The 26897-nt window shown below is 29.3% G+C and overlaps 1 protein-coding gene across 3 annotated transcripts; it reads left to right on the top strand.

The window, feature by feature from the left end:
* Positions 1-145: 145 nt before the first annotated feature.
* Positions 146-25784, top strand: LOC136977753 (uncharacterized). Of its 3 annotated transcripts, none has more exons than XM_067273301.1 (7): positions 146-246; positions 3454-3596; positions 14762-14929; positions 15031-15157; positions 15236-15366; positions 19621-19694; positions 25486-25784. In XM_067273301.1, exons 2-7 carry the CDS (start codon positions 3470-3472, stop codon positions 25546-25548), a joined length of 690 nt encoding a protein of 229 aa, XP_067129402.1. In that variant the 5' UTR covers positions 146-246; positions 3454-3469; the 3' UTR covers positions 25549-25784. The 3 variants fall into 3 exon arrangements, with proteins under 3 accessions (XP_067129402.1, XP_067129404.1, XP_067129403.1); XM_067273302.1 differs by having other exon boundaries at positions 175-246; positions 3468-3596; positions 15248-15366; XM_067273303.1 differs by lacking the exon at positions 3454-3596 and having other exon boundaries at positions 149-246.
* The last annotated feature ends 1113 nt before the right edge of the window (positions 25785-26897 follow it).

The raw sequence follows: 26897 nt of genomic DNA, 5'->3' as shown, positions 1-26897 counted from the left end.
TTATAGAAAAGTGAAAGGTATAAGTTTTAAAACAAAGGTATCATTAATAATAATAATAATATATATATAAAATAAGCATTAATTGTAGATATTAATTAAAATTATAATGACGAAAAGGTGACCAGAAGTCTACTGGGAGTAGAATTGGTAGGGGGCGCTTTTCTTGTGAACTGGTGTTATCAAGATGCGTTTTGTTAGTAAAATTATTTTATTACTTTGAAAATAAATTTGTTTGCAGAATGTATGGTAAGCATAATGATAATATATTATCTAGAGGTAATAATGCATTGGTTTTTAGGCTTGAAAATTCTGTTAAGATATAAGAATAAAATGTGTGTATTATGCTGTTGTTTAAGTATTGTATTTGAATGTTCATATCAAAAATCAGCAAGTAATAGTTATTTTTTCGAAAGTACCCTGATATATGATGATTATAATGCCAAATTATATAATAATCAACTTAGGTCAGCATTTCCACCAATTATAAATCAACCAATGACTTGACTTATAATTAAATATAAAGATTGATATGTTTAATTTGTGCTAAAATACGTATTTTAGCATAAATTAAACATATATCTTAAACATATAAATTAAACATATAATATATTTTTAATGTGTAAAAATTGATATTTTTACACATTAAAAAACAAATTGCATATTAATCAATAGCTTATAAAGATAGAACATAGTTTTCTTTGATTTGAATGTTATTTTTGCATAAACAACAGTCATTTGTGATAAGCATTATTAACGATTGGCTGCATTCGGCAGACTCTACAGTTCTGGAGCTGTTGAGTATTTTTCTGCTGAACGCCCTCTACAGTAGCACTTGTTTGGAACATGTTTGGTGTTTTGACGTCACATTTGGTAGCATCTTTTGTTTACGCTACCTATCACTGGCTGAAACTGACCAATGAGACCTTGTTCCAATGCAACGTCACTCGTCGTTTGGCAGATCCAGGTTGCTATGTAACAGCTACTGATTTGCTCGGTTAAAACTGTTGAGTGTGCTGAACACAGCCATTGTTAATCAATGCATTGAATGAAGTATAAATAAAAATCTTATTTGATTAGAAAGAGTAAAAGTAATGCATAAAGGCGTATCTTTAATGAATAAGCTTATATAATGTCTACTCATATTTCATTTAATAAACAAAAACTCTTTAATTTATATATTACAATCCTCTCACATTTTTACATTCATAAAATTAAAACAAATACAAAAATTATATTTGACATAATGTCATAAAACTTTATAAAATGATTAAAAAATACCAATGAAGAAAATTAAATTTTTTCTGGGTCAAATTTGAGTTCTTTAGAAGTTATTTTCCTTTAAAATCTGTGAAGAAGCACGCACCACTGCCGCAGCTATTTTTGCTGGCCACTGCACCACTAGTGACAGCAACTGGCGGGAAAATTGAAATCTGAGATCGCACGGGCTATAGTAGCAATTTGATATCAATTCTTAAATAAAAATAATGAAATGCTTTAAGCAAAAACTGAATTGCACATCATAAAATGAAAGAAAAATTAGTCAAGTTGTAATTTTTTCAGATTTTTCAAACAATTGAAATTTTTACAGTAACTAATTAAAAATTGATTATTGCCTAAATCAGTGATTCTCAAAGTGGGGGTCGTGACCCCCAAGGGGGTCGTGAAAAATATTTGGGGGGTCGCTGAAAAATTAATGCCAGATCAATTTTTTCAAATGTTTTATAAATTTACTATGGATTCATGTTTAGAAATAATAAAAATAAAAAATATATAAAATAATTTTTACTTAAATAAATTGCACATATAAATAATATTTAAATACGAGCCTAACCCCCTCCCTCCGGGATGTTTTTCGACACGTACTTATTCTTCGAGGGTCCTTTGAAATTTTTAAGTGCAGAAGGGGGGTCGCGGTCCAAAAAGTTTGAGAAACACTGGCCTAAATGACCATGGGCACGTAGCGACAGGTTAAGGAGATAGTAGTAAATAAAATGGTTGGATACCAGAAATGAGACAAGATACATACCTATCAAAAATGTCATGGGTATAGTGCAATAGATGCAATGCACCTAGGCAAAAGTTTATTGAGTTGTGTTTCAATTAAATTACTCTGCAATTTGAGTTTCGTTGCAGTTTGGAAATGTTTTCTTTTTGGTCAAAATGAAAAAGTAAGTTGGAGATAAAAGAATGAATGAAAAAATATAAAAATCTTTCTGATTATTTACAATATACATTATTGCTTGAATTCATATATTTAACAACTGCTAATGGACTTAGAAAATACAGATGCTATTCTAATTGTTATTATTATCTAAATTGGTGGTGTCCAAACTATGGCCTCCAGCCAAATCTGGTTTGTGGCACACATTAATCCAGCCTGCAAACATATTTCACATGTGACTTGTAGATGATGGAAATAGATTTATTTTTTTATATACAAAATATTTGTGGTTCACCTTCGTACAACTTGTATGCAATTTGGCCTGCCAATTGAAAAGTTTTAGCACCACTGATCTAAATGACATGACCCAGTTGATGCAGAAAGCTTTTTGTTAGAATTTTTTTTCTTTTAGTCAAAATAAGTATTGAATTCAATTAGATCAGTTGAATTAGTTTAAATATTGGGATTTAAAATTGGTAATTTAATAAACTTAAATTTATTATTAAAACAATCCTGATTAAAAACAGTTCTTCAACACTGTTTGTTAAGGAAACCAACTATTTTATTTATGAAACATTTTCTGCTTTATGTAAGCCATATTCAGTTTTACAGTTTGTTTCAATGAACATTATAGAATTTAAAATAATTTTGAAATAAAAAAGAATTGAATGAAAAAATATGATTCTTTTGATTAGTTTATTTTTAAATTTTGTAATGTTTATTGGAACAAGTTGTAAAATTGAAGATGGCTTAAATAAAGCTGAAAGTGTTTTTTTCACAAATAAAATAGTTGGTTACCTTAACAAGCATTGCCAAAGAACTGTTTTTATTATGATAATGCCAAGATGTGTGGATTTTACACAAGATCTAAATTAACTTTATTTAAAAACCTCCTGTATTTTTCAATAATGTATTTTATCTTATTTTATTTTTGTCTTACAAAAATGACTTGAAACTTGTGTTGTTATAAAATATTGTGCATTTAAAACATCTTTCTTTTATCATTCAATAATTTTATTTTCATATAAATCTAAGTTATTTTAATGGTACAGTACATAAAATCATTTATAATAATGTCTGCAAAATTCAATTGTCCACACATGCAATGAATTTAATAATAATTTTATTTTATTGAAAAGTATAATATAAATATATACAAAACAAATTTAAACTTAAATATTTAATTTGTTTTATTTACATATTTTTATATTAATTTTTTTTACTTAAAGATTTTTTTAAAAGAAAATTAAAAGTTTTTAGTAGTTTTTAATTAGGAATTTACTCATATTTAGTTCTCTGTTTACAGGAATGCTAAATGACAAATGTGAAAACAATGAATGGTGCAAAGTTGTTGGTGGATGGTGTGATTTAAAAATAAACAGTTGTGCTTGTAAGGATGGATACGTTCCTATTCATGTATTAACATGTGCTCCAGGTAGAACCAATAATTATAATTTATTTTGTCCAAAATGTTTTTGTAAGAATATTGTTTTATAACTTTTATTTGTGTTTATTGATTAATCAACATACACTAATTTGAGAGTGATATAAATGTTAATATCTCTAGGTAATGTGTACATTCTAAAGATAATTTTATCTTTTGATTGTACACATTAGATATTAGACTTATATTTCCCTAACAAATTCTAGTAAAGTTTAATCTGAAGTCTATTTATTTCAAATATTGAGTTTTGTTTAAATTTTACCAATAATTTTTTACTACAAATTTTACATTTTTATTAAAAACAGCTGAACAAAATAATAAATTATTAAATGATGATATAGTAGCAAGCAATGGCATATTGACTTACATTTCAATATGATTTTCTTCTTTCTCCATTAGGAAATATTGTATAATCTAATTTAAAAATTTTAATAATAATAATAATAATATTATTGCTAAATTTATTTTTAATTGAAAATTTTAAAATTACATTATACAATATTTTTATAAATAATATAAGTTCTCAAAATATTGATTTAAAAATTATAAGCAAAATTATATTTTTTTGTAATCTATAATGCATTTTTTTCATTAAGTTTCATTATTGCTAAATTTAATTTAGGTTTAATTTTAATTTCTTATATTAGGTTATAACACTTTTCTTGGCAAAAAATTGCTTTGAAATATGAAAATCAATACTGACTATTTTGATAAATTCTAACAATTTAATGATGGAGAGCCAAATGTATAAACACAGAGAAAATCGCTGTATTAAATCCATGATTTAATATAGTGATTTTCTATGTTCTATGATTTTAAAATACTATTTCCTCTTTGTTCTTTTATGCATTTTAATGTTTGATTAAGAACAACTTGAGAAAGGCTTATAAATGGCTGAAAATATTTGTTCTGAATAAAGCTGAGTTGCTGGAATTTCAAAGGTGTATTTTTTACTGTTATTACTTGTGTATCCAGTTGTTTTTTTTTTTAAGACTTTAATCACTTTATGTAATTTTATTTGAAATTAAGTAAGTTATATCATTATTATTAATAAAAGTTTGAATGGCATTTAATAATTAGCTATAAATAATAATTTTTTTGTTGAATTCCGATGATAATTTGTCAGAGAAGCCTAAGAATCTATATAAAATAAAAACATCTTGTTTTATTAACTTGTAATTACTTAAATGAGCAGCTCTGTCAGTGAAAAATGCAATTGACTTTTTCATAATTTATTTCTATAAAATCATACTTATTTAAAAAATTTCACTTTAACATTTTCCATATAAATCAATTAAACGTTTTGATCTTTTAATCCAAATTTAATACAATAAAGCAGATTTTTAAAAATTTATTTAATATTATTCATCATTAATGAATTTCTAATTGATTCATATCTTATTCTTTGATCTGACTAATAATCTTGTCGATTTTATCTTGTTGGCATTATAATAGGTTTATCATCATAAATTATAGAAACATTATGTTCATTGTGGTCATATAAGATGTGTATTGTCAAATGCTAAAGCAACATTCATACAGTTTTTTAAAAAATGAATGTATTTGTCTAGTTTTTAAGTGGTGTTTCTGTGAGAATCATGATTTAACCAATCATGAAAAGAATGATAAACAATTTAGTTATTTATGATTAATTCTACTTTTAAAAGAGATGATGTATTTTCTGTATATTTCTAATTTATTCTTATTTTAATTAGCAAAAAATGATAATTTACACTTTGTTTTATATTGTTGTGAGCGATAAGTTAAGAATGTTTTGGAGAATGTTTATGAACTGGTGCTTTGTTTGATTTATAAAATGAACTAAGAATGACTTATTTATTTATTTTTATTTGATATTACAAGGAAGGCCCTGTATGAACAGGCAATAAATGAACCAAACAAAAAAAGTATTACAATCACACATAATATAAGAACAAAATTACAGTATCTTCTACAAGAGACGTGACAATCAATCTATAAACAAAAAGAGGTACAAAATTATTCACATCACATCCTTTCTAAAGTCAATAAATGTTACCCCAAAAGAACAAAATGACAAATAACAAATAAACACACAAAAAACAAGAAAGTGGCAGCGATTGGTCAATGCATAAAATACTAAAACTAATAATAAAACAAAGTAAATTAAACAAATACCCGAAAAATATTAAAGTGTTAATTAATAACCGCCCAAAAGTGCCGACCATAAACGCTGCCAACTAGCCAACACCCAGATGTCCTCTTAAATACTGTAATCACACCACCTGTTGGACAAACTTCTGGAAAAAAAAGAATAAAAAATAGCTTATTCTAATCGAATCAATCCTGTTAATCGTTTATCTTAGTAATAAACCTATAAATATAGTAATATTTGTTATGGTCTTGCAACAGTTGCCTATATGATTGAATTGACAAGTAATCTTCTCCAAAGCACTTTTGTCTATCTACAGTTAAAACTTTACATTCAGCTACCACATGGTAAGCATCAAAATTGACGCAAGAATCACAGAACTCACAATACTCGATACACGGAGAACTCATTCGTCTAAATGTATTACAACGAACATGTAGCACTGCTTGTATCATAGAAAATGGTCTTTCCATGTTTAAATAAGTCAGCGATACCCCAATCATTAAAAACATCCCGATACCACTTATTATATTTATAGTTGGCCGCTCTATCTTTGAATTCGTTTACATAATTGATCGCAAGCCGCATTAAAATATCAGAGGCAATAGTTTCATTGACCATTGTTGGATCCATTCGATAACTGAACTTCTTCATCAAAGACATAATACGATCTCCCCACACTATTCTTAACGAAATTAATAATAATTTAGCCGACTCAGTAAGCTTACTAGCAGCCTATTTGTATACCCATCTTAAATTACTTTTTATTATATTAAAATAAAGGGGAACCCTTTGAAACTCCAAATATATAATATATGATGGAATCCATCTTTTTAATGAATATAGACGCATAATAAAATTAATTTGTAGATTATCATCTCTGTCTTTCCAATCAAAACCCCACACCTCGGACCCATATAACACTACTGACTGTATAAAAGCCTCAAACAGTTTTAACTTATTTTTCCACCATACCAATCTACCAGAAACACATACCTTAATAATCTTATCTATTCCTATATTCACTTTATTATGAATATACTTTAAATGTTTAGAAAAACGTCCATTAGACTGGAAGAATACACCCAAATATTTATACTCATCAACTACTACTATTTTACACTCTTGTAAAAACTAATTTTCCCTTTTAGAATGTTTTCCTCCATTTCGAAAAACCATAATTTTGGATTTATTAATATTCACAGAAAGATTTAACTCCTGTAATGCAATTTTCAAAAAAATCTATCAATCTCTGTAGGCCCAAGGGCGAGTCTGCCATAACCACCAAATCATCAGCATAAGTCAAAATTTTCACCTGAGCTCCCAAAAGATCAATACCCACTAATTCAGAAGCACTCAATTTACTTACCAGTGGAAATAAATATAGATTAAACAATAATGGGCTCAAAACACAACCCTGTTTCACACCCTTAAACGTAACAAAAAAATCAGAAATACCCTCGTTACCGGATACACATGCCTCTGTATTAGTATATAACTGCATCAAAAAATTAACAAATTTATAACTCAACCCAATCTTCAATAGCTGTCTCCACAAAATGTCTCTATCCAAGGAATCAAATGCAGCAGTCAAATCCACAAAAAAGACGTAAAGTTTGCCTCGTTTCTTCCTTAAAAACTTCTGTATTAAAGCATATAAAACAAAAATATTGTCCAATGTTGAAAAACCCGACCGGAAACCAACCTGGAAGTCCGAAAGAACTTCAAACTTATTCAACCACATTACCAATCGCTTACCTAAGATTTTACAAAACACTTTAGAAATAGTCGTTAATAATGAAATTGGTCTATAATTTTCCGGCAAATCTCTATGCCCCTTCTTAAATATAGGAATGATCTTACATATACACCAATCCAATGGAATTATTCCTGATTGATAGACATTATTGAACAAACCTGCCAAATATCCAACCAACTTTGGATGATTCTTATACAGCTTCACCGGAATACCATCTATACCTGGAGCAGTCCCATTTTTCATGGAAACTAAAACCTTTTTAACTTCCTGTTCCGTTATCTCGGTATCCAACAACTCGTCCTTCCAATTCACACACCAATTATATACAGCGATATCTGGTAAATACTGCCTAGAACAAAATTTCCGAGCAAAATACGATACCCAATCAAGAGCTGGAAGTTCACTACGTTTCCTACCAATAAAGAAATTAATAAATCGCCAGAACTGTTTACTATCACCAGATGCCAAATTACTATTCATCCTTTTCAAAAAAAGCTTTTTCTTAGCTCTACATAAATTGCGAGTGATATTCCGCTTCTTAATGAAATTACCCACAGCAATACTATCCTCGCAATATTCAATCTACAATCGACATCAAACCACGAAATACACGTTCCAACTGACCTTTGATACCAATCAGAAAATGATGATTTAATTAAATCGTCCAAAGTCTCAAACATTAATACCGACTGACTTCAGATTGCAGACAATAAATCACTGTATTTATGACTCATCACCTCTTTACTTTCTTCCCTCCAAAAGATTTTCACTCTACTATCTCTAGACCTATTCCACAGTTCTTTAGTTTTCTTTTTGAATTTACAATCCAAAGTCACTCCAATTGGAAAATGATTACTATGGACTTTATCCAATACGGAAAAATTAGATACATCAACCAATCGAATCAACTTGACCAAAGCTAGGTCAATAACAGAGCAACCTATTTCTCCTACATAAGTATAATAATCTTTAGAGTCCGCTGTACCTCTACCATTCAAAATTAAATATCCTGCGGTTTCACAAAATTCCAACACTAATTTACCACGATTATTTATCAGAGTATCCCGCAATACTCTTGACGTCCAAGTCCAATCAAACTATTCATTACTATCAAAAATCCATTCTTGTGGCTCCAGACCTGTACGAGTGTTAAAATCTCCGATCAGACAATCTGGATCATAACAACCAGCCAACCTAACCACCTCCATCCAAATAGTATTCCATATAGCCGGTCTTATAAACACAAAACAAAAGGACGTCACCAGATGTGCTATTGTCACTTGCACAACAACCCAATGCCTATCTTTTTCAAGTATATTCACTTTCAACGAATTTGCTATCAATAGAATCCAACCGCCAATGAAACGCCCTCTATCAGTCTCACAATACCCTGCTTCCTGAATAACCATAAACTTGTCCAAACTGTCAACAATAGACAAAATAGTCCTACCATTCCACTACGTCTCCATTAAGAAAACAATGTCAAAAGTACTCAAATAATACCAAAAAGAGTTAGGTTTATTAACAACCCCTTTGCAATTTTACAAAAGTACATTCATACCTGTTCCCAGTCAAGTTGAGGTTAGTTCTTCCATTGTCTTGGAGACCATGTTATATTTATAAATTTTATCGTCAACATTAACCGCATTTCGATTATTTAAATAAGTAATTACAGCTCAATTACAGCTCCCATCCTCTTTTTTTCTTTAGCAAAATTATTAGTTATTTTCTTATCTCCCTGGTTAGCGTAGGAAGGTCATCCATTAGAAATATCCTAGAACCCTTTAATTTGAATGCCATTCTTCTAATCTTACATTTATCACCATAATCCAAAAAACTACAATAAATCAATCTAATTCTATTCATCTGTTGCTGCCCTAATCTATAACACTGGTCCAAACTGACCTGATCGACATTTAATTTATCACGAAAAAACTCCAACACCACTTCCTTAACCAGCAAATTCTCATTTTCCAATTCAGGTAATCTGGAAATTATCAAATTATTATGTCTTAAAAAACACTCAAACCGCTCCTGACTTAATGTAAATTCAGCCAATTTTTTCTCTCAGTCTATTCCATTGACTGATACAATCTTGCCGGTATCATGAGTAAATTTTTTCTCTAGGATCTCAATTCTCGATTCTAAATTCACAATGGCTTCATCCAAATTTTCCACCCAGGAATAAATTCTATCAATTTTGTTAATCATTCCTTCCAATTTCGAGTTCTGTTTTAAATTTAATTGAATTAATAATGATATCCCGTTCTTGATGTCCAATTCTCCCAGAAGAAGCTCCAAAATCCTCGTTTCTTCCAAGGGGTCAGGATGGAATTCCTTAGATCTACTATCCATCTGACTAACCGGAGAATAAGTCTTACTTTTCGATAACACGAATAAATCCAATAATCTTAACTAAAAAATATTAAAGTGTTAATTAATAACCGCCCAAAAGTGCCGACCATAAACACTGCCCAACTAAGAATGACTTAGTGATGGGACAAATAGTTTAAGAAAAAGATATGATAAATTTTTCATATAATAAATGTAATACTTCATATGCTTGTTGAAATACATGCAAATTTTGAATAAAAATACAAAATTTTCTATAGTATCAAATAAATATATATTCAAATAGTAGACAGTAAATAGAAATATAAACATTGAATAACCTGATTCGTGATTAATGTCAAATGATCTGTTGGATTTTATTTGGCTGTATTATGGCTACATTTATTAATTAGATATAGAATAATTTTGCCTATAGGTAGGTGATTAAGTTGCCATCTCTTAATAAATTGAGTTGGGGTATGAGACTAAAATCTTCAACAATAAATAAGTTGTGGGTTCAAGTCCTGCTCTGGGTCAATTCTTTCAGAACTTTCTAAATTAAATATTAAATATTAATTTATTTTTAATTATTAAATTTATTACAATATGGCAACTTAAATGCCTACTTTTAGGCAAAATTACTCTATATCTAATTATTAAATGTAGTCATAATATAGCCTAATACAATCCAGTATGTTGATTGGTAGACAGTTAGTGATGTAATGAATAGTATATTCGGCCAGGAGTGTGGCCAAATGGCCGAATATTTGGCCAAACTGTTTGGCTTGATTTAACACATCTATGAAAATTGGCGCACAAACTGCATTATGGCAAGGATCACGCACCCTGCTCTCTATTGGCCTGCTGTCACTACAATTTTTTCTTCCAGTAGGTCTAAATTATTTAAATTAATTAATTAAATTATAATTATTAAAGTTAATATGAGATGGCGCCTAACGTCTATCACTAGTGCCAAATTGGTTTATAATTTATGTAATAGCCATAAATAGCCTGATATGATTCAGCAGTTGTTGGTCTTTAGATGTAAGTTATAACTTTTAAGTTATTTTATTTGCAATCAATCTTTTTAACTCTTTAAGCACTAAAATTTTGTTTTTACTACGTATTTGTAGACTGAATAGTACCCTAAGGACCTACTTTAGTGGGGACATATGGTCTAGTTTCTCCCCAGTTGTGGAACAGTTCAAATATATTATTGGGGGGTTTCTATTTGTGAAGTTTTGTGATATTTTGTTGCTATTGTTTTTGTCAATATTTTTAAAATTAACATGATTTCAAATGTTATCTTTTGTATATAATGAGAAATGCTCATTCTTTGCTTTATATATAAAATTAATTATATATTAGTTACTCATCTTCTAGAAATAGATAAATAATTCTTCCATTAAATACAATAAGTTTCAATAAAACGTTTCGTAAATCATTTTAAAATAGTGTAAAAAATATTAAAATATATGCAAATATGAATATAACATAATTAACTAAACAATAACATTAATGCTCAATACATTCTAACCTACACGCCATCAATGCCATAAGATATTGGGCTAGATAAAAGCTATACTATTATTTAATTAACTTTAATAATTATAATTTAATGTTCAGCATTAATAAAAGTTACCAAAATAATTAATTTACTGTGTTTTTGTTATTTCTTACTCCTGTTTTTAGGTATTCGGTATTCGGCTGAATAGTGATTTAAATATTCAGTATTCGGCTGAATAGCGAAAAATAGGCCAAATACCGAGTAGTAACTGAATATTTGTTACATCACTATAGACAGTAAATATTTACTTAAAGATAGATGATATATATTTATCATATAGTGAAGATTTTTTTCTCAATATTGGAAAATTTTAAGGGATGCAATCATAAATCTTTTACTAGATGATTAAGAACAATTATTTATAAATATCTATAAAAAATTTGTGGTAAACATTTACTAATGTTTTTGTATCATTTTTAACTTGGATACTTTTAATGAATGACATTAAAGAAAGGTTGTTTAATAGGCATGATATAACATTGAAGAGAAGGAAGATGAATAAAAGTTGATAAAATAGAAATTTCTTGTATTATGCAAGAAATAAAATATGATGATAAAAATTAGGCTGAACATTACAGTTATATTGTTAGTTTCTAAATTTTATCAGTTAAATTTCTTCAAGTAAAACTATTCTTCAATACATATATATTTAATAAAAAATGCAAGAATTTCAATGAAAATCATCTCACAATATAGTTACATAATGCATTACCTTGCTAGATATTAAATCAAATCAAGTAGTGTTTACTTGGAAAATTGCTTCACAAACTTATTCATTTTTGTTTAATTCCTAAGAAACTTGTTATAATTATTGAGAAATGAAAATGACTTAGTAATGCTAATATACAATACTATTTAAGTAAATATTGGTGCAAAGAAACAAAATAGATTAATAAACATTCATTTTTCTATTATATGTGGCAACTCTTCAAGCTTTATCAAATGATTTCATTATAATTATAAAACAAATGTAATATATTACATGTTTTTAATCCACAACTTTATTATAAAATAATTTTAATGGAACATATTTGTACTGTACTGTACATGGTGGCTATAATTAAAATTGCCCTATTCAGCCTGTATAGAGTCTGTTCTCTTTGATGTATTTTGATGAAACTTGGTATATACATTATATGGGCCATGGGGAAAAGGAAAATGCAAATAAAGAATTAATTCAAATTTCTACCACTAGGTGAAAAAATGGCACATGAAGAACAAGAAACATAAAATGGAAACATGCAAAAGGCTTTTATTCATGACATTTGTTTAATATGCAATCCATTTGCGTCAATCACACATTCAAAGCACCTTACAGCATGTTCAACAGTAGCCCATAAGTTTCTTGAGAATATGGAGTTTTCTTGCAGCAATATGGCATGGCTTGCTTTCAGTTCAAAGTCCGTATGGTTGTGGGGATATCTGAAAGATTGTGTCTATAGAGAGGCATACGAACAGAGGCGGCGTAAGGCATGGGCGACGTTGGCCACTGCCTACGGCCTCGCAGTCTGAGGGGCCTCGCATTTCGAAGGTTTATGCATTACTTAAAAGTTGTGAACGCAACAAAAAAAATTTACTTGTTATAAAACGATAAATATATTGACATATCAAATTTGTTTTTATTTAGACTAGCAACATTTGTTGGCATTGCATTGCTATCGCGGGGAATCCCTGCCAGCCGGAGCTGGGGATTTCCCATTCTGTTTGTTTATGTTACTTTCATGCTGGATTCAAAAAATGCTTGTCTGACGCTCGTCAATTTATTTGAGAACAACAGTTATGAACTGCCAAAAGACTTTAAAAATGAAGGGTAGCCAAAAAGAAAAGGATGTTCGATTATGAAGGCAGCGATCAACCTATACAGTCTCCCAAAAGCCAGTATGAAACTGATTTTTTAACACCATGATTGACTCTATAATAAGCAATATGGATTCGAGATTTATGTCTTTAAATCAACATTTTGAAAATTTTGGTTTTCTCTATGATTTAAGCAAGTTAAAAAATATTCCAAAATAGCAAATATTAAAAAACTGTTGAGATTTACACTCAGTCCTGCAAGTGGGTGAGAGCAGTGACTTCTAACCTTACGAATCATATGAAGAATTACAAACAATGATCCCAAATTTACACAACTTCATTAAAGATGTGAAACAGCTTCTCCAATACATAACAGAAAATAACTTGAGAGAAATTTACCCAAATATTTACATTGTCGTTCAAATTTTGTTAATAATACTGGCAAGTACTGCCTATGCTGAAAGGAGCTTTTCAAAATTAAAACTAATAAAAAATTATTTAAGAAATACTATGGGTCAGGAAAGACCTTCAGCTCTGGCAGTTTTATCTATTGAAACGTATATGGCATCTACGCTGAATTACGATACAATTATTAATGAGTTCAGTAAGGCTAAAAGCAGGAAATTTCTGTTTCTTTAATTTTTTTTTTTTTTTAATTTTTCTTTAATGTTAGTCAAAGAATATAGTTTTCATTTTTATGAATAAAAATTTGACAGTTTCAACTGCTTTTTATTTTATAAAATCTGTCTTCTTGCACCACCAGAGGGCCTCGCAAAATGTACCTTGCCCACATCAAATTTAGGTCTTGCCCCACCACTGCATACGAACTCTGCCTGAATTGAAAGCAAGCATGACATGCCATATTGCTGCAATTTCTCAAGAAACTTATGGGGCTACTGTTGAACATGCTGTAAGGTGCTTTGAACGTGTGATTGACACAAATGGATTGCACATTAAACAAATGTCATGAATAAAAGCTTTTTGTATGTTTCTATTTTGTGTTTCTTGTTCTTCATGTGCCTTTTTTTACCTAGTGGTAGAAATTTGATCTAATTCTTTTCCTTGCATTTTCCTTTTCCCCATGGCCCATATAATGTATATACCAAGTTTCATCAAAATACATCAAAGAGAACAGACACTATACAGGTCTGAATAGGGCAACTTTAATTATACCACCCTGTATTTTGTGCATTAAATAGGTGGTGAAAATGATGTTTAATTGGATAAAAGCAACTTGCAAAATTTAAAAATTAAAAACTGTTACATTGTTATTACTTTAGCCTATGTTATCATTATTTTACTACTGTAGTTTCTTATGGAAATCCACAGGTTATCTGCATTTTAAGTCAATTTGAAAGCAGATGCAGATTATGTGATGAAAGTGATATGCATGAAAATATAATAAATCTATTAATTAATAACAGAATTTTAATTGTAACCACTGTTATATATTTTCTTATTTGTTTATAAATATTTATAATTAGTTTTTTAATATATTAATTAATATTTAATTTATAATTAATAATTTCATAAAATATGGCAATAAAATTTCTAAAAATTTATTTTAATAGCTAAGAAGTTGGGTGAGATTTGTGAGGCAGATTTACAATGTTACTATAAAGATAGTGATAGTCATTGTGCACTATCTTATGATAAAATTCACATCATTATTTCAAAATGCATATGCAAGAAGAATTTTCACATAGAAATCATTAATGGAACAGAAAAATGCATCTCCTGTATGTAATAAAACCTAATTTATTATTTAAAATATTAAGAAAAGTTTTAAGTCAGGGAATATCTTATTTAAAGTTTTTGCTCTGTAAATTATATATAACAGCAACTGATTCCTCTCAAGATATCAAAGAAGGTCTTGCTGCTGCACCAATTATATTATTTTTCATGGCATGTGTCATAATTGAAGCACTATGTTTATTAGCTTTTCGTTGTTGGAAAAAACACCATCAGTAAGCATTTTTTAGATAATCTGAATTATTATATAATTTATCCTATTGCATATTCTTTCTTGCTTAATAAATTTAGAGAATTAATTCCAGAGCTGCTGAGCAACCAGCATCATCATTTGAAATACATCAGTTAAACATTACTACAGTTCCTTCACCAACTTCACCTTTTGGTTCTATTGTCATCAGTTTACCAGATGTGCAAACTCTAGGTTTGTTGTTATTTTATATATAGAATAACTACTAGTTATATTTTATATTCTATTTTAATATTTATGCTGAATTTAAAATGGTTTTCACGTTTTATAAAAAGAGATGGCATAATTTATATTATTTCAAACAGCTAGTACTATGATTTTGGTTTTTAGTGATTATAAAATTAACTTTTTAAAACTTCTCCTACAGATATATATAGTGAAATCTGAGTTTAGCAGACACTGTTAGAACAAGAAACTGTCCATTCAATGCAAATATCCACTAAAATTTGCCATATATTTTATCATTATTAACTATTTCATTGGGCTGCAATTTGAAAAAAATTGTAGATCTATAAATTTTCACAGTCATCTGTCTATCTTTCCTTAATCAGAATAGAGTTGAATAGATGAAAGCCAAGATCAGATATGGAAAGGACAGGAGACCCTTAAACTTTCCTTATTTGGTCTTGGCTGGAGGCAAACTTCCAATGCAAATCGAAAGTTGCATTATTTCAATTCAAAAATTCCCCTGAAAGGAGTTAGATAGATGACTGGCATGACTCCATTGCTAAAGGAAAAGTATGATGTACAGGGGCAAGACACTAATTTGAAAGTGAAGAGCATATATTTTAAATTAAATAAATTTAAAAATATGATTAAAAATTGCAGCCCAGCATTGTGATGATGTCACAATAAATATTTGCTCGTTACTATTATCTTTTAAGACTAACATCTTTTAGGGCTTATCATAAGTGGAGATTTTCAGATTTTAGTTTTTATTTAAAACTAGCTGACCCGGCCACGCGTTGTTGTGGCTCAAAATGTATCTATTATAAATGTGTAACACTTCCCCCATGGGGGGAATTTCAAAAAATCCCTTTTTAGTTTATATTCTGTTGACGTCACCTATTAAAACGCAAAAAACCGCATGTAAAATAGTATAAATAGAAGCCAAGTTCTTCACAGTAAGCCTTAATCCTGTCCCTTTCCCCACTGGGGAATATCGAAAAATTTTTTTTTAGTGTATATTCTGTTGACATCACCTATTAAAACGCAATTAAAAACACAAAAAACCGCATGTAAAATAGTATAAATAGAAGCTGAGTTCTTCACGGTAAGCCTTAATCCTGTTCCTTTCCCCGCTGGGGAATATCGAAAAATCCCTTTTTAGTGTATATTCTGTTGACGTCACCTATTAAAACGCAATCAAAAACGCAAAAAACCGCATGTAAAATAGTATAAATAGAAGCCGAGTTCTTCACGGTAAGCCTTAATCCCGTCCATCTCCCCCCAGTAGGGAGAATTTCAACATGTATATTATATAAAAACACGTGCATATTCGAATGCAATGTTGTGTCAAAATTTCGAAGGAATCTGTAGGAACAAACAAACGTTGTATTTTATTTATATAGATAGGTAGAAAATGATCTGCTTAGGTCCATTCTCACAGAAAAGCAAACTTAGGTTGTCTGAAGTTAGCGCCATCTGTTGGACATAAAAGCTTTAATCCATATATAAATATATTTTTGAAAGGGGGGAAATGGTGATCTTCACATATGCCACAAACCTTCGCGGGAATGTATTAAACAACTTCCCAAAGTTTCATGGCAATCGGATAAATGGTGTGGTAATGCATGAAGGACAAACACACACACACACACACACACACACACACACACATTCGTTTTTATATATATAGATTAAAATACAATACCTAACTATTTTTATAATAAAAGTCTTATTCAAATTTACAGCCTATAAATAAATATGCCTTTTAGCATCATGCCATCATCAGTTTACGTTTTTTAGGCTGTTATATTATACAGACTAATGTATAATAGTAACAAAATAATTAATGATGGTAAACAGAAGGGCTAGAAGCATGCAATTTAATTTAACATATATTTTTTAGTAACACAGATATTTAAATAATCAGTACACAGTTTTGTCTTGTGAAAATGTGGGATAAAAATGGAAAACAGAAATAGTGAAAGAATATAAACTGTTTTTGTGTGATAATTAAATAGAGAATAATGAATGATTAGAAATAATGCAGAAGAAAAATCTAGCTTCGATTGGACTTCCAAAACAGCAGTTCCTGCAAGTCAGAAAGGCAACATTACTAACCAAGCTAGTATCTTAAGCAGTGTGTTTGCCAGTTTTTCCAATATATGATTTATTTTATTCAGAAGAAAAAAAATAACAGAAATAGAATATTCCTGTTGTTATTTTTTATTCTGTAATCATGTAATATCTGCAATCACAAGTTTCCTATGGATATCGTTTTAAAATGTCCCTTCAGTGCAATTATTTTATAGTATTTCTTTGAGTTTGTTAACTGTAATGTCTGCTTAACACAGGTTTTGGAAAGTATTAATAGGAAGTCTAGGAACATTTTCTGTTGTATGCAGGTGACATTGTCCATGTAATCAATTAATAGTTCCATTACCATGCCAGGACCAGATATTTTATCCCCTAAGTGTAGGTATTGCTATATCTAGGTTTCACTGTATATGCTTAGAAATTTTCTTATTTTGTCATGTTTCTCTTAAAATTTCAAGTTTCAGTTTGTAGCCATTTATGGTAATTTAAAAATATGTTAGAAGGCTAGTTAATTAAAATAAACTTGGGGTTTATTTTTGAAACTTACATATCTTCTGAGGTTTATTTGAAGTTTCAGGATGTTCTTGAGACCAGAGTTTATTACCTTGCATCAGGAGATAAGTGAGTAAAAACAGAAAGAAATGTCTTAATTAATTGTACATTTTTGGAACTATTAAATAGTTTATTGATTATTTAGGAGTTACAGCTGCAACATTTGAAGTAATTAGTTTTCATAGTTAATCCTCATTCAGTTATGTTGTCATTCATGTCTATGTTGAAATAAAAACTTTCATTTCATTTTATGGTTTAAATTCATTATCATCAATTTGAGTTTACCTAATTATCCTTCACTCTCCTCTTATAAACTTGATTGTGACTTTCTTGCTGAATATTTGATAATAATTATAATTTTATTTCCAAAAATGTTCCCATGAATACTGAATAGAAAATGTTGTCCAACTCCAGGTAATTTGAAAAGGTAAAATTTTAGTTAAATTTTTTCTCTCTCACTCTAAAGCACATTATCTTATACAGTGCTGTACTTCAACTTGTTTTTAACTTGAGGTTTATTTTAAACTGGGATTATTTTTTAACAGTACCTTTATTCCCCAAGGTTTAATTGAGAAAATATGATATTGGTGTTAATTAATTTTTATATATAAAAGTATGAAAAAATTATCATAGTAGTATTGATTAAATAACTGCAAGTGCTATATAGTGTGCTATGGGAATCTGTTAGTCTACTTCTGTGGGAATCTGAATTTAATAAACTCAAATAATCATAATTTATATGTATAATATGGATCTAAGTTAGTCATTTCCATTTTTACTTTCCTGTCTCTATTATATATAACAGAGAAAGTATGGCAATCAGTCAAAAAAGACCCTCCTAGATTTTTACATTTTTGAACTCTGGTCCTTGAAATGTCAGAAAATCAAAAAAATTTTGGGGTTTTTCTGTATGTATGGTTTCTGTTTGAATGTGTATGGTTAGATGTATGATTTTGTTCACCCTCTTTGAAGCTTAACTCCTGTGCTTTTTATTGAAAATTTTTGAAATTTTGCAGGGAGGTTTGTGTATTAGGGAATTGATTCTATTAAATTTTGGTGGTTAAAAGTTGACAGGGTGGGGAGATAAAGTGGGCCATGTGTTGTATCTTGAGTAGGGTCAACTTACTGATGATTTTACTTGTTATTAGTATTTTTAATTTTCTATAAAACTCATCCTGATCCTCAAAATTAAGCTTTTTGCTGTTTTATAATAATTATTATTAAAAAATTTTTTTGTTTTTAATTATAATTAAAAATATAAAAAGTTTTTTAAATAAAATTTTATAACAGATGGCACCACACACAGTTTTAAATGTTCCTGGATTTTTTCAAATGTACCTCATTCACCAACCATGCTTTTGAATATGGATATTAATAAATTAGTCTAAAAATGTAAATAAACTATTAAAAAATTACAAAATAAAATTATAATGCAAAACAAAAATTTTAACTGATTTTTGTACATAATCAAAACAAATTTTATTAATAAAGATTTTAATAGATTTTCGAACTATACTTTAATCAATATTCTTCTCCATTACAGAATACAAAAATCTTTTTGAAATCAACTGCAATAATAAACAAAATACTAATTTTTTAAAAATAAATTTTTAGGTAGTGAGTCGTCATCTCCACCACCGTATAATTCTACTATCAATTTATCAAATGTGGAAACTACTGAAAATGAGGTAATATTTTAATTATGAAATATTTTTAATTTCTTTTGTTTATAAAATAATAAATTCATTTACTATTCTTATTATTAAATTAATTACAGTTGAATTAATTACTTATTTAAGTGTATATCGACACAGCGACAGAATTTCATGCAGTTAAGCATTTAAATGGTCGTCTTTAAAATATTGCTAGTAATGAATTTATTTCATTAAATTTTTAATACTTTACCTATGTCATTAAATTACATTTTCTTATTTTTAATTTTATAAATAATGTATAATATATATTTTAATAATTATTCCTATCATTTCTTTATTAAAAACAATAAAAAATATTCTTAGGTAAATACATGTATGCATTAGTAGGAATAATTATTGTTAACTTTTCCTCACATGTACATTTTGTGATGAATCATCAAAGAACTGATCAGTTAGGATATCAATATTTTCCATATCAAAATTGTTTGATTTAAAATAGTCTTTTAAAATCATCAAAGCAGATTCAGCTTCCTTGCAGGTAACATTTTTTACATCAGATTCTTTTATTATCTTATCAGGCTTATCCATATCTAAAATATCTTTACAATTTTTAACTTTATGGAGTATTTCTTCATTGATCAGTTCATTGTAGCAATTCAAATCAGACTATAGAGAACACTTCACACCAGGTGTTAAAAAATTCTCACCCAAAACCTAAAGTCTGGTGTCAGAAAAATTCATTTCATGAACATTTTTGGGCTCCTTTAGAGTCCTACTTCAGGTGAATGCTGCCCATTCTTTGATGGAACACCAATTTAAAATAAAAAGTTGAATGTTCAAAAATATTGAATCATATCAGTATCTATTGAGAATGGAACAGATTTAAAAACAGACGGTATTGGATCATTTGCCTAAACATTACAAAAAATGGAATAAAATTCCATGCGTCAGTATGCAGTATTGCCATGTGTCAGTATTGTAGGTCTATGGGCATGCACCATAAGGCCTATGATAACTAAATATTATAATGTTGGTTTGTAAAGGGCCTGCCAAGGTGCTGACAGAGAAAGTTTCTCCTTGTAATTAATACACTTGCTGTTCTAGATTTTCTAGAACAGCAAGTGTATTTATTAATGCCTTAAATTTTCTAGAAGCTCCAAGAATCTACGGTGGTCTGTGCATTGTGACATTACTAGGACGCCAGCTTGTTGTAATTGCACCTCTATACCCAGGTTTGAGGTGTATATTAACAGGGATGTGGATAGTTGTGAATGCCTTATGTCAGCAGCATGCACTTGTAGTCATTTCAACATTGGTCTTTTTGTGGAGCCTATGTATACAAGGCTGCTATCAAATCTTGTCTCTCTCAGAGGCAAGCAATACACTCCTGGAAGCTTAAGTGGGATGGGTGGGTCTTTCGTATTCCTAAGGAGTGCAAAAATGGTAGGACATCTCCTGTATGTAATTTTTGTCTGGTCCTCTCTACCACGTTTATCATTATGTATCACATTTATTCCTTCCAGGGATCATATTGGTCTCTAGCAACCTTAGCTGTTATCTTATGTACCACATCAGTGGTACTATCACTGATACCACTGCACTATACCTGTGAGCTATGGCTAGATTTTCTGCATGCGTCAACTTATTGTGATGTAGCTGTGGGGAGGAAGAGTGTATATACACATATCTAATGAGGACCCTATATTTTATACCCTACAATTTTATAGGAATAGGGATCACATGAACCTGCCAGGATATAGCACGGCATGAAAGTTGGTTTATAAACTGATGTGACAGTACTCACCCCTTGTGCATGGATGTTAATATCTAAGAAATGTACTTCATTCTTGTTTGTCTGTTCTAGTTTCAATGACAACTCATAGGAGTTGCAATTGACAGAATCAAGAAATACCCTTAAATCTGAGATATCTTTCCATAAGATGAAGATATCATCACCATATCTTCTGTATGAAATAATGTTGGGAAGGAATGCCAGTAGGACCTTCTCTTTTAACTGGCAAATCGCCATTTCACACAGGTCTTGTGAGATTGGGCTATTCATCAGGACCCACATCCTTGGAAGAAGACCTTACCATTGAATTGGAAGATGGAGTTGTAGCAAATTAAGTGTGCCAGTTCCAGTATCTCTAAGTAGAGAGTGTTATCATTAACAAGCTTGAACAACCAATTGCAAATGGCACAGAAACAAGGGGGAAGTTCTATCAATGGATACAAGGACTTAAAAGTCTAAAACTGTTAGGTAACCTGGAAGGTTCATGTGTGAAACTGCTGTATCAGTTCATATTAGTGATGAATCGAGTAAGGGAAATTTTGTAAATGCTCATTGAAGAGTGTGTGGATGTATTTCTCCAACAAGTGGGTAGGGAATCTGGTTTTGTCCACCACTGGATGGAGTTTCTGGCCCTGTTTGTGGGTTTTGGCAAACGTGAACAACTGTGGACTATCTAGTGAGTACACTGTTGACCTAGCTAGAGCCAGCTGTTGAGCTAGATTAGTACAGGCAAAGCACTTAACCCTAGCTTGTAGCTTATCAACAAATTGTGCTCTATGCCTTTGCATTGTGTCTGTTCTATGTACTGTTGTAAATCTCGTATGTAGGTGTCTCTTTTCATGACTACAAAGGACTTGGTCTTGTCGACTCTGATGAAAGTGATGTTGTTCCTCCATAACCAGAAAATAGTTTTATGTAGGTTATACCATCAGTGTTCATTTCTTGTTCCTGATATTCATAGTTGCCATCCATCTGTAGTATTTCTTCTGTGTGTCAGAGAGACTGTTCAAAAGAATTTCCAGGTCCATTTCAGCATGAAGGATCTAGTATCTTTATTAGAGGGAGGAGGTGCGAACATCTGTCCATAACCTTTTATACAAAGGAGAGGATTGAAACATCATCATGCACTACAAATGGGAAAGAGGGCCGGTTATAAACTTATGACACTTGGAATCAAAGTATCCAGTTGAGCTTTCTAGGAAGCCAGTTGAAATTTTTTTGAAGTTGTTAACATTGAAGAACATTGAAAAGTTAAAAGTTGCTAAACTACAAAATAGATTCTGGACCAATCTTACCATCCATTATAAAAGAAAGCAAAAATGTTTGAAAAATTACACCTATTCGATAACTAAAAAGTAGACAAATCACTATATCAATTTTTATTAGTTGCTTAGATTGTAAATGATGTTATAAATGCAAGAATACTGAACCCCTTGAAGTGGCTAGCAAATCGCCATCTTAACTCAACATTTGAACTCTCGTTGCCAAAACCGACCTTCATCTATACTTCAGTTCATAATAACAGTTCCATTTTTCTTTTCCGTTGTTTCTGCTCCGGTCATTTTTGATGAATTAATAATTAATCAATGTTTATGTTTTGTTGTAATTTTATGTTCCATTTAATTAAAGTATCCTAAACAATCTGTTTGGTATTTAGAGTTCAATTAAAATGTGATTTTTACAGCTGAAAAGATTATATATATATATATATATATATATATATATATATAATGCAAATTTGAGTACAAATATATATATATAATGCAAATCAAAAACTATACATAGCATATAATTTTATATATATATGTTACTTGTTACTGGCAAAACCTGATTTTATGCCAAATTAATTTTGCCTAGTTTGGCGTAAGCGTGTCAGGCCAAACTAGTTTAGAATTATTATTCAAGTATATTAATGGTTAAATATATTAATAGTTAAAATAAAATTAAAAGGCAATCAATTAGATGAACAATATTTATTCAAACATAATCTACTTAATTATAAAAAACGGGGTTGATGTTACCCTAGGTATCGAAGGTGGCGGCTCGTCTCCGATTTCAGCAATCAGAAGACAGGGAACAGTGGGGACGCACATTCTAACCTAACCTAACCTATTCTAATAAATTACCATAATTATTAGCAACCAAATTATTAGAATAGGTTAGGTTAGGTTAGAACGTGCGTCCCCACTGTCCCCTGTCTTTTGATCGCTAGAATCGGAGACAAGCCTTCGATACCTAGGGTAACATTAACCAAAAACGGTATTGATTAGAAGTGACACAACACTTGTACAAAACTATAAAATAAAAATAAGCTAATCAGTACTTATCAATTTGTATTTTTTTATTAAGCCATGCACTTTTAAAGGTAATTAACTTTCGAAAATATTTTCAAAAATTCAAACGAAATAATAAAAATAACTTTTAAAATCAAACTAAAATTAAAAATGAACTTATTTGTGTTTTATGATGATCTTAAATTAACCATTAATATATTTAACCATTAATATACTTGAATAATAATTTTAAACTAGTTTGGCCTGACACGCTTACGCCAAACTAGTTTGGCTTAGGCAAAACTAGTTTGGCGTAAAATCGGGTTTTGCCAGTAACATATATATAAATTATATATGCTATGTATACTTTTTGATATTTTCACATTTATAATGCAACTTTGATGTTTCCATAATCCATTGTATTCTTCACTTTATAATGACCGGATTAAAATACAATATGGCTGCTGGCATGTACAGTACTTCCAAATAGCGGACACTTCTAAATAGCAGACAAACTTCTCAGTTCTGATGGTGTCCACTATTTGAAGGTTATAACATAGTTGAAAAATTTTTAAAAGTTGTTTAATATTGATACGTAATTAACATTTTAATTTTTATTATCCTAATAAAAATCAGGTAATTTAGAAGTATTTCTAATTTTAAATATTTTAAGGATTTTTTATGAATCTAAATTGATTGTGAGTATGTGATCACTGATGGAGAAGAAGAAAATTTTTTATTTAATAGTAATAAGACGAACTGCTAAAGTTTAAGTTTTAAGGACTTTCACGAGAATGTTTTCTTTCAAAAAATAAAAAAATATAGTAAATCATCCAACACCTGATGCTGAGAAAACATTTATTAATGAAACATTAATGTTTTTGACCTAATACGATAGGCCATCTTCAGATGCAAGTATTCTCAAACGTATTTTAACTTAATATTTAAATCTCAGAATGTTCAAACAGTTTTAAATTTAAATTTAAAACTAAAATACTGGATAAATTATATAATATTTAAATATAAAAGTGTTTGAATGTTCTGACATTTAAATATTAAGTTAAAATACATTCGAGAAAACTTACATCTGAAGATGGCCAATCATGTTAGGTTGAAAACATTAATGTTTCATTAATAAATGTTTTCTCAGCATCAGGTGTTGGATGATTTATTATTTAAGGAGCTGGGTAAGATACACCTATCCCTTGATTTGCATGGTACTCAATTTGCATGGTTTTACTTTTTCACAGTTTTTAAATGAAAACAAAAAAGTTTTTGAGACAGTTGTTGGTAACATTCACAGGTTATTCTCATACAGATCTCAGAGGAAGACAGGTATCTAGACAGATGTGCATCAGTTACTGTAAATACTCAAATACATCATGATTTTTTTGGTCCAATACACTATCTCTATAGATAGGGACCAAAAAGATGGTCCAAAACATAAACTTCTATTGGGTGTAAAATTACGAAACTTGCTGAGGTCATAAACAACATCCAATAGAATGTAAATAAGCATTGTTTGAATTATTTCGAGCAACGAAGTGTTACATCTTATTTTACACGGTTTCAGTTTGCAAGATTTTTCTAGGAACATATCTACTGTGTAAATCGAGGGATGGGTGTATTTGGTTAAAAAAATTCATTAAATTTTACTATATAATTTATTTGTAACATAATTTAAATTAATTATATTTGCAAAATTATATGTTTTCAATAAATCATTTTAAATTCTTAAATGAGTTTTGTTATTCTTTAGGAACCACCTCCTACATATGAAGAAGCAATCAAATATAAAAATAGGATAAAAAATAGTGTTTGACAATATTAATTCAGACAAATATCAATGCTACCATAAACTTTTTATACTAGGATATAATTTTTGATCTTGAAATTATATATAATGACAACAAATACAGTATATATTCATCTGATAAATTTTTGAATTAATACAACAATATCGAGCTTTAAAACAAGACTATGAATGAAATGTTAATTCAAACTTCAAACATTTAAATATTTTGACTTTTCTTTTTTGATTTAATCAATATGATAAATTTGTGAGAAATATAATGCTACAGATTAGAATATCAATTCATATAATCAGGGAATGTTTTATTTCTATATTAGATATTAGTATTGCTTTAGAAAATAAAACAATTAACAAATAATTTAAATGCAAAATACTAAGAAAAAATTTCTAATAAAAAACATGCAGAAAAAAATCCAAATTTTTGATCAAAGAAAAGAAGAAAAGTAAGTATCTTTTTGTAAGTTTTAATATTTCAAATTTTTGTGATATATACAATAAAAATTAAGATTTATTTGGAATATTTGTTTTCAGAAAATATTAAATTATTATTGTGAAAAAAGCAGCTTGGAGAGTCTATATTTTACATTTGAAATTTGAAGAATGGATTCCAAGTGTCTGGAAAAACAAGAAAACTATAATTTATAAATATAAAATTAAGTTGTAATTTTTGTTTTTGGAATATGATGATAATTTGCTAAAAATTTATATACAGTAGAGCGTCGATAAGTGGAACGTCGGTAAGTGGAATGGCCGGAAAGTGGAACGATTTTCAGTTGGACTGTGTCGTGCTGAATCGAATGTTTTTGATACTAAATTTACTTCTAAAGTATAATTTTCATGTTTTTTATATTCTTTAATATATTTATTTTGTTTGTACAAAATGCAGAAATAATTTTTAACGATACGATAGCCTCGATGATTATTATAAAAATTTTCGTTAGGCTTAAAATCGACGAAAATTCAACACGAAGCGACACGCAACGGAGAAAAATTCAACAGGAAGTGATACGCAACGGAGAAAAATTTGAACATCGGACAGGTTAATGCATATTTTCGTACAAAGTCGGAAACTGGAACAAATCATTAACTGGAAGGTCCCCAGTCCCCAATTGGTTCCACTTTTCGACGCTCTACTGTATTATAATTTAATAACAACATTCAGACTTAAGATATTCTGTTATTGTGTAATAAGAATTGTATACAGCCATTCTTCACTTAATGACCAAGTTTCAGCCTTATGTCTAGATTGTTAAGCAGATTGTTCATTAAACAAGGAGCTTAATCATTTTTATTTATTTTAGATAAAGAAAATGTTTAAAAGAAACTCCAACTTTGGTAACTTTGTTTTAATTTGCATT

This window comes from Centruroides vittatus, unplaced genomic scaffold (genome assembly GCF_030686945.1).
Source record: "Centruroides vittatus isolate TY-2023 unplaced genomic scaffold, ASM3068694v2 contig_474, whole genome shotgun sequence".
In the NCBI taxonomy this organism is placed as follows: domain Eukaryota; kingdom Metazoa; phylum Arthropoda; class Arachnida; order Scorpiones; family Buthidae; genus Centruroides; species Centruroides vittatus.
This window is presented reverse-complemented; position numbering and strand designations above follow the sequence as displayed.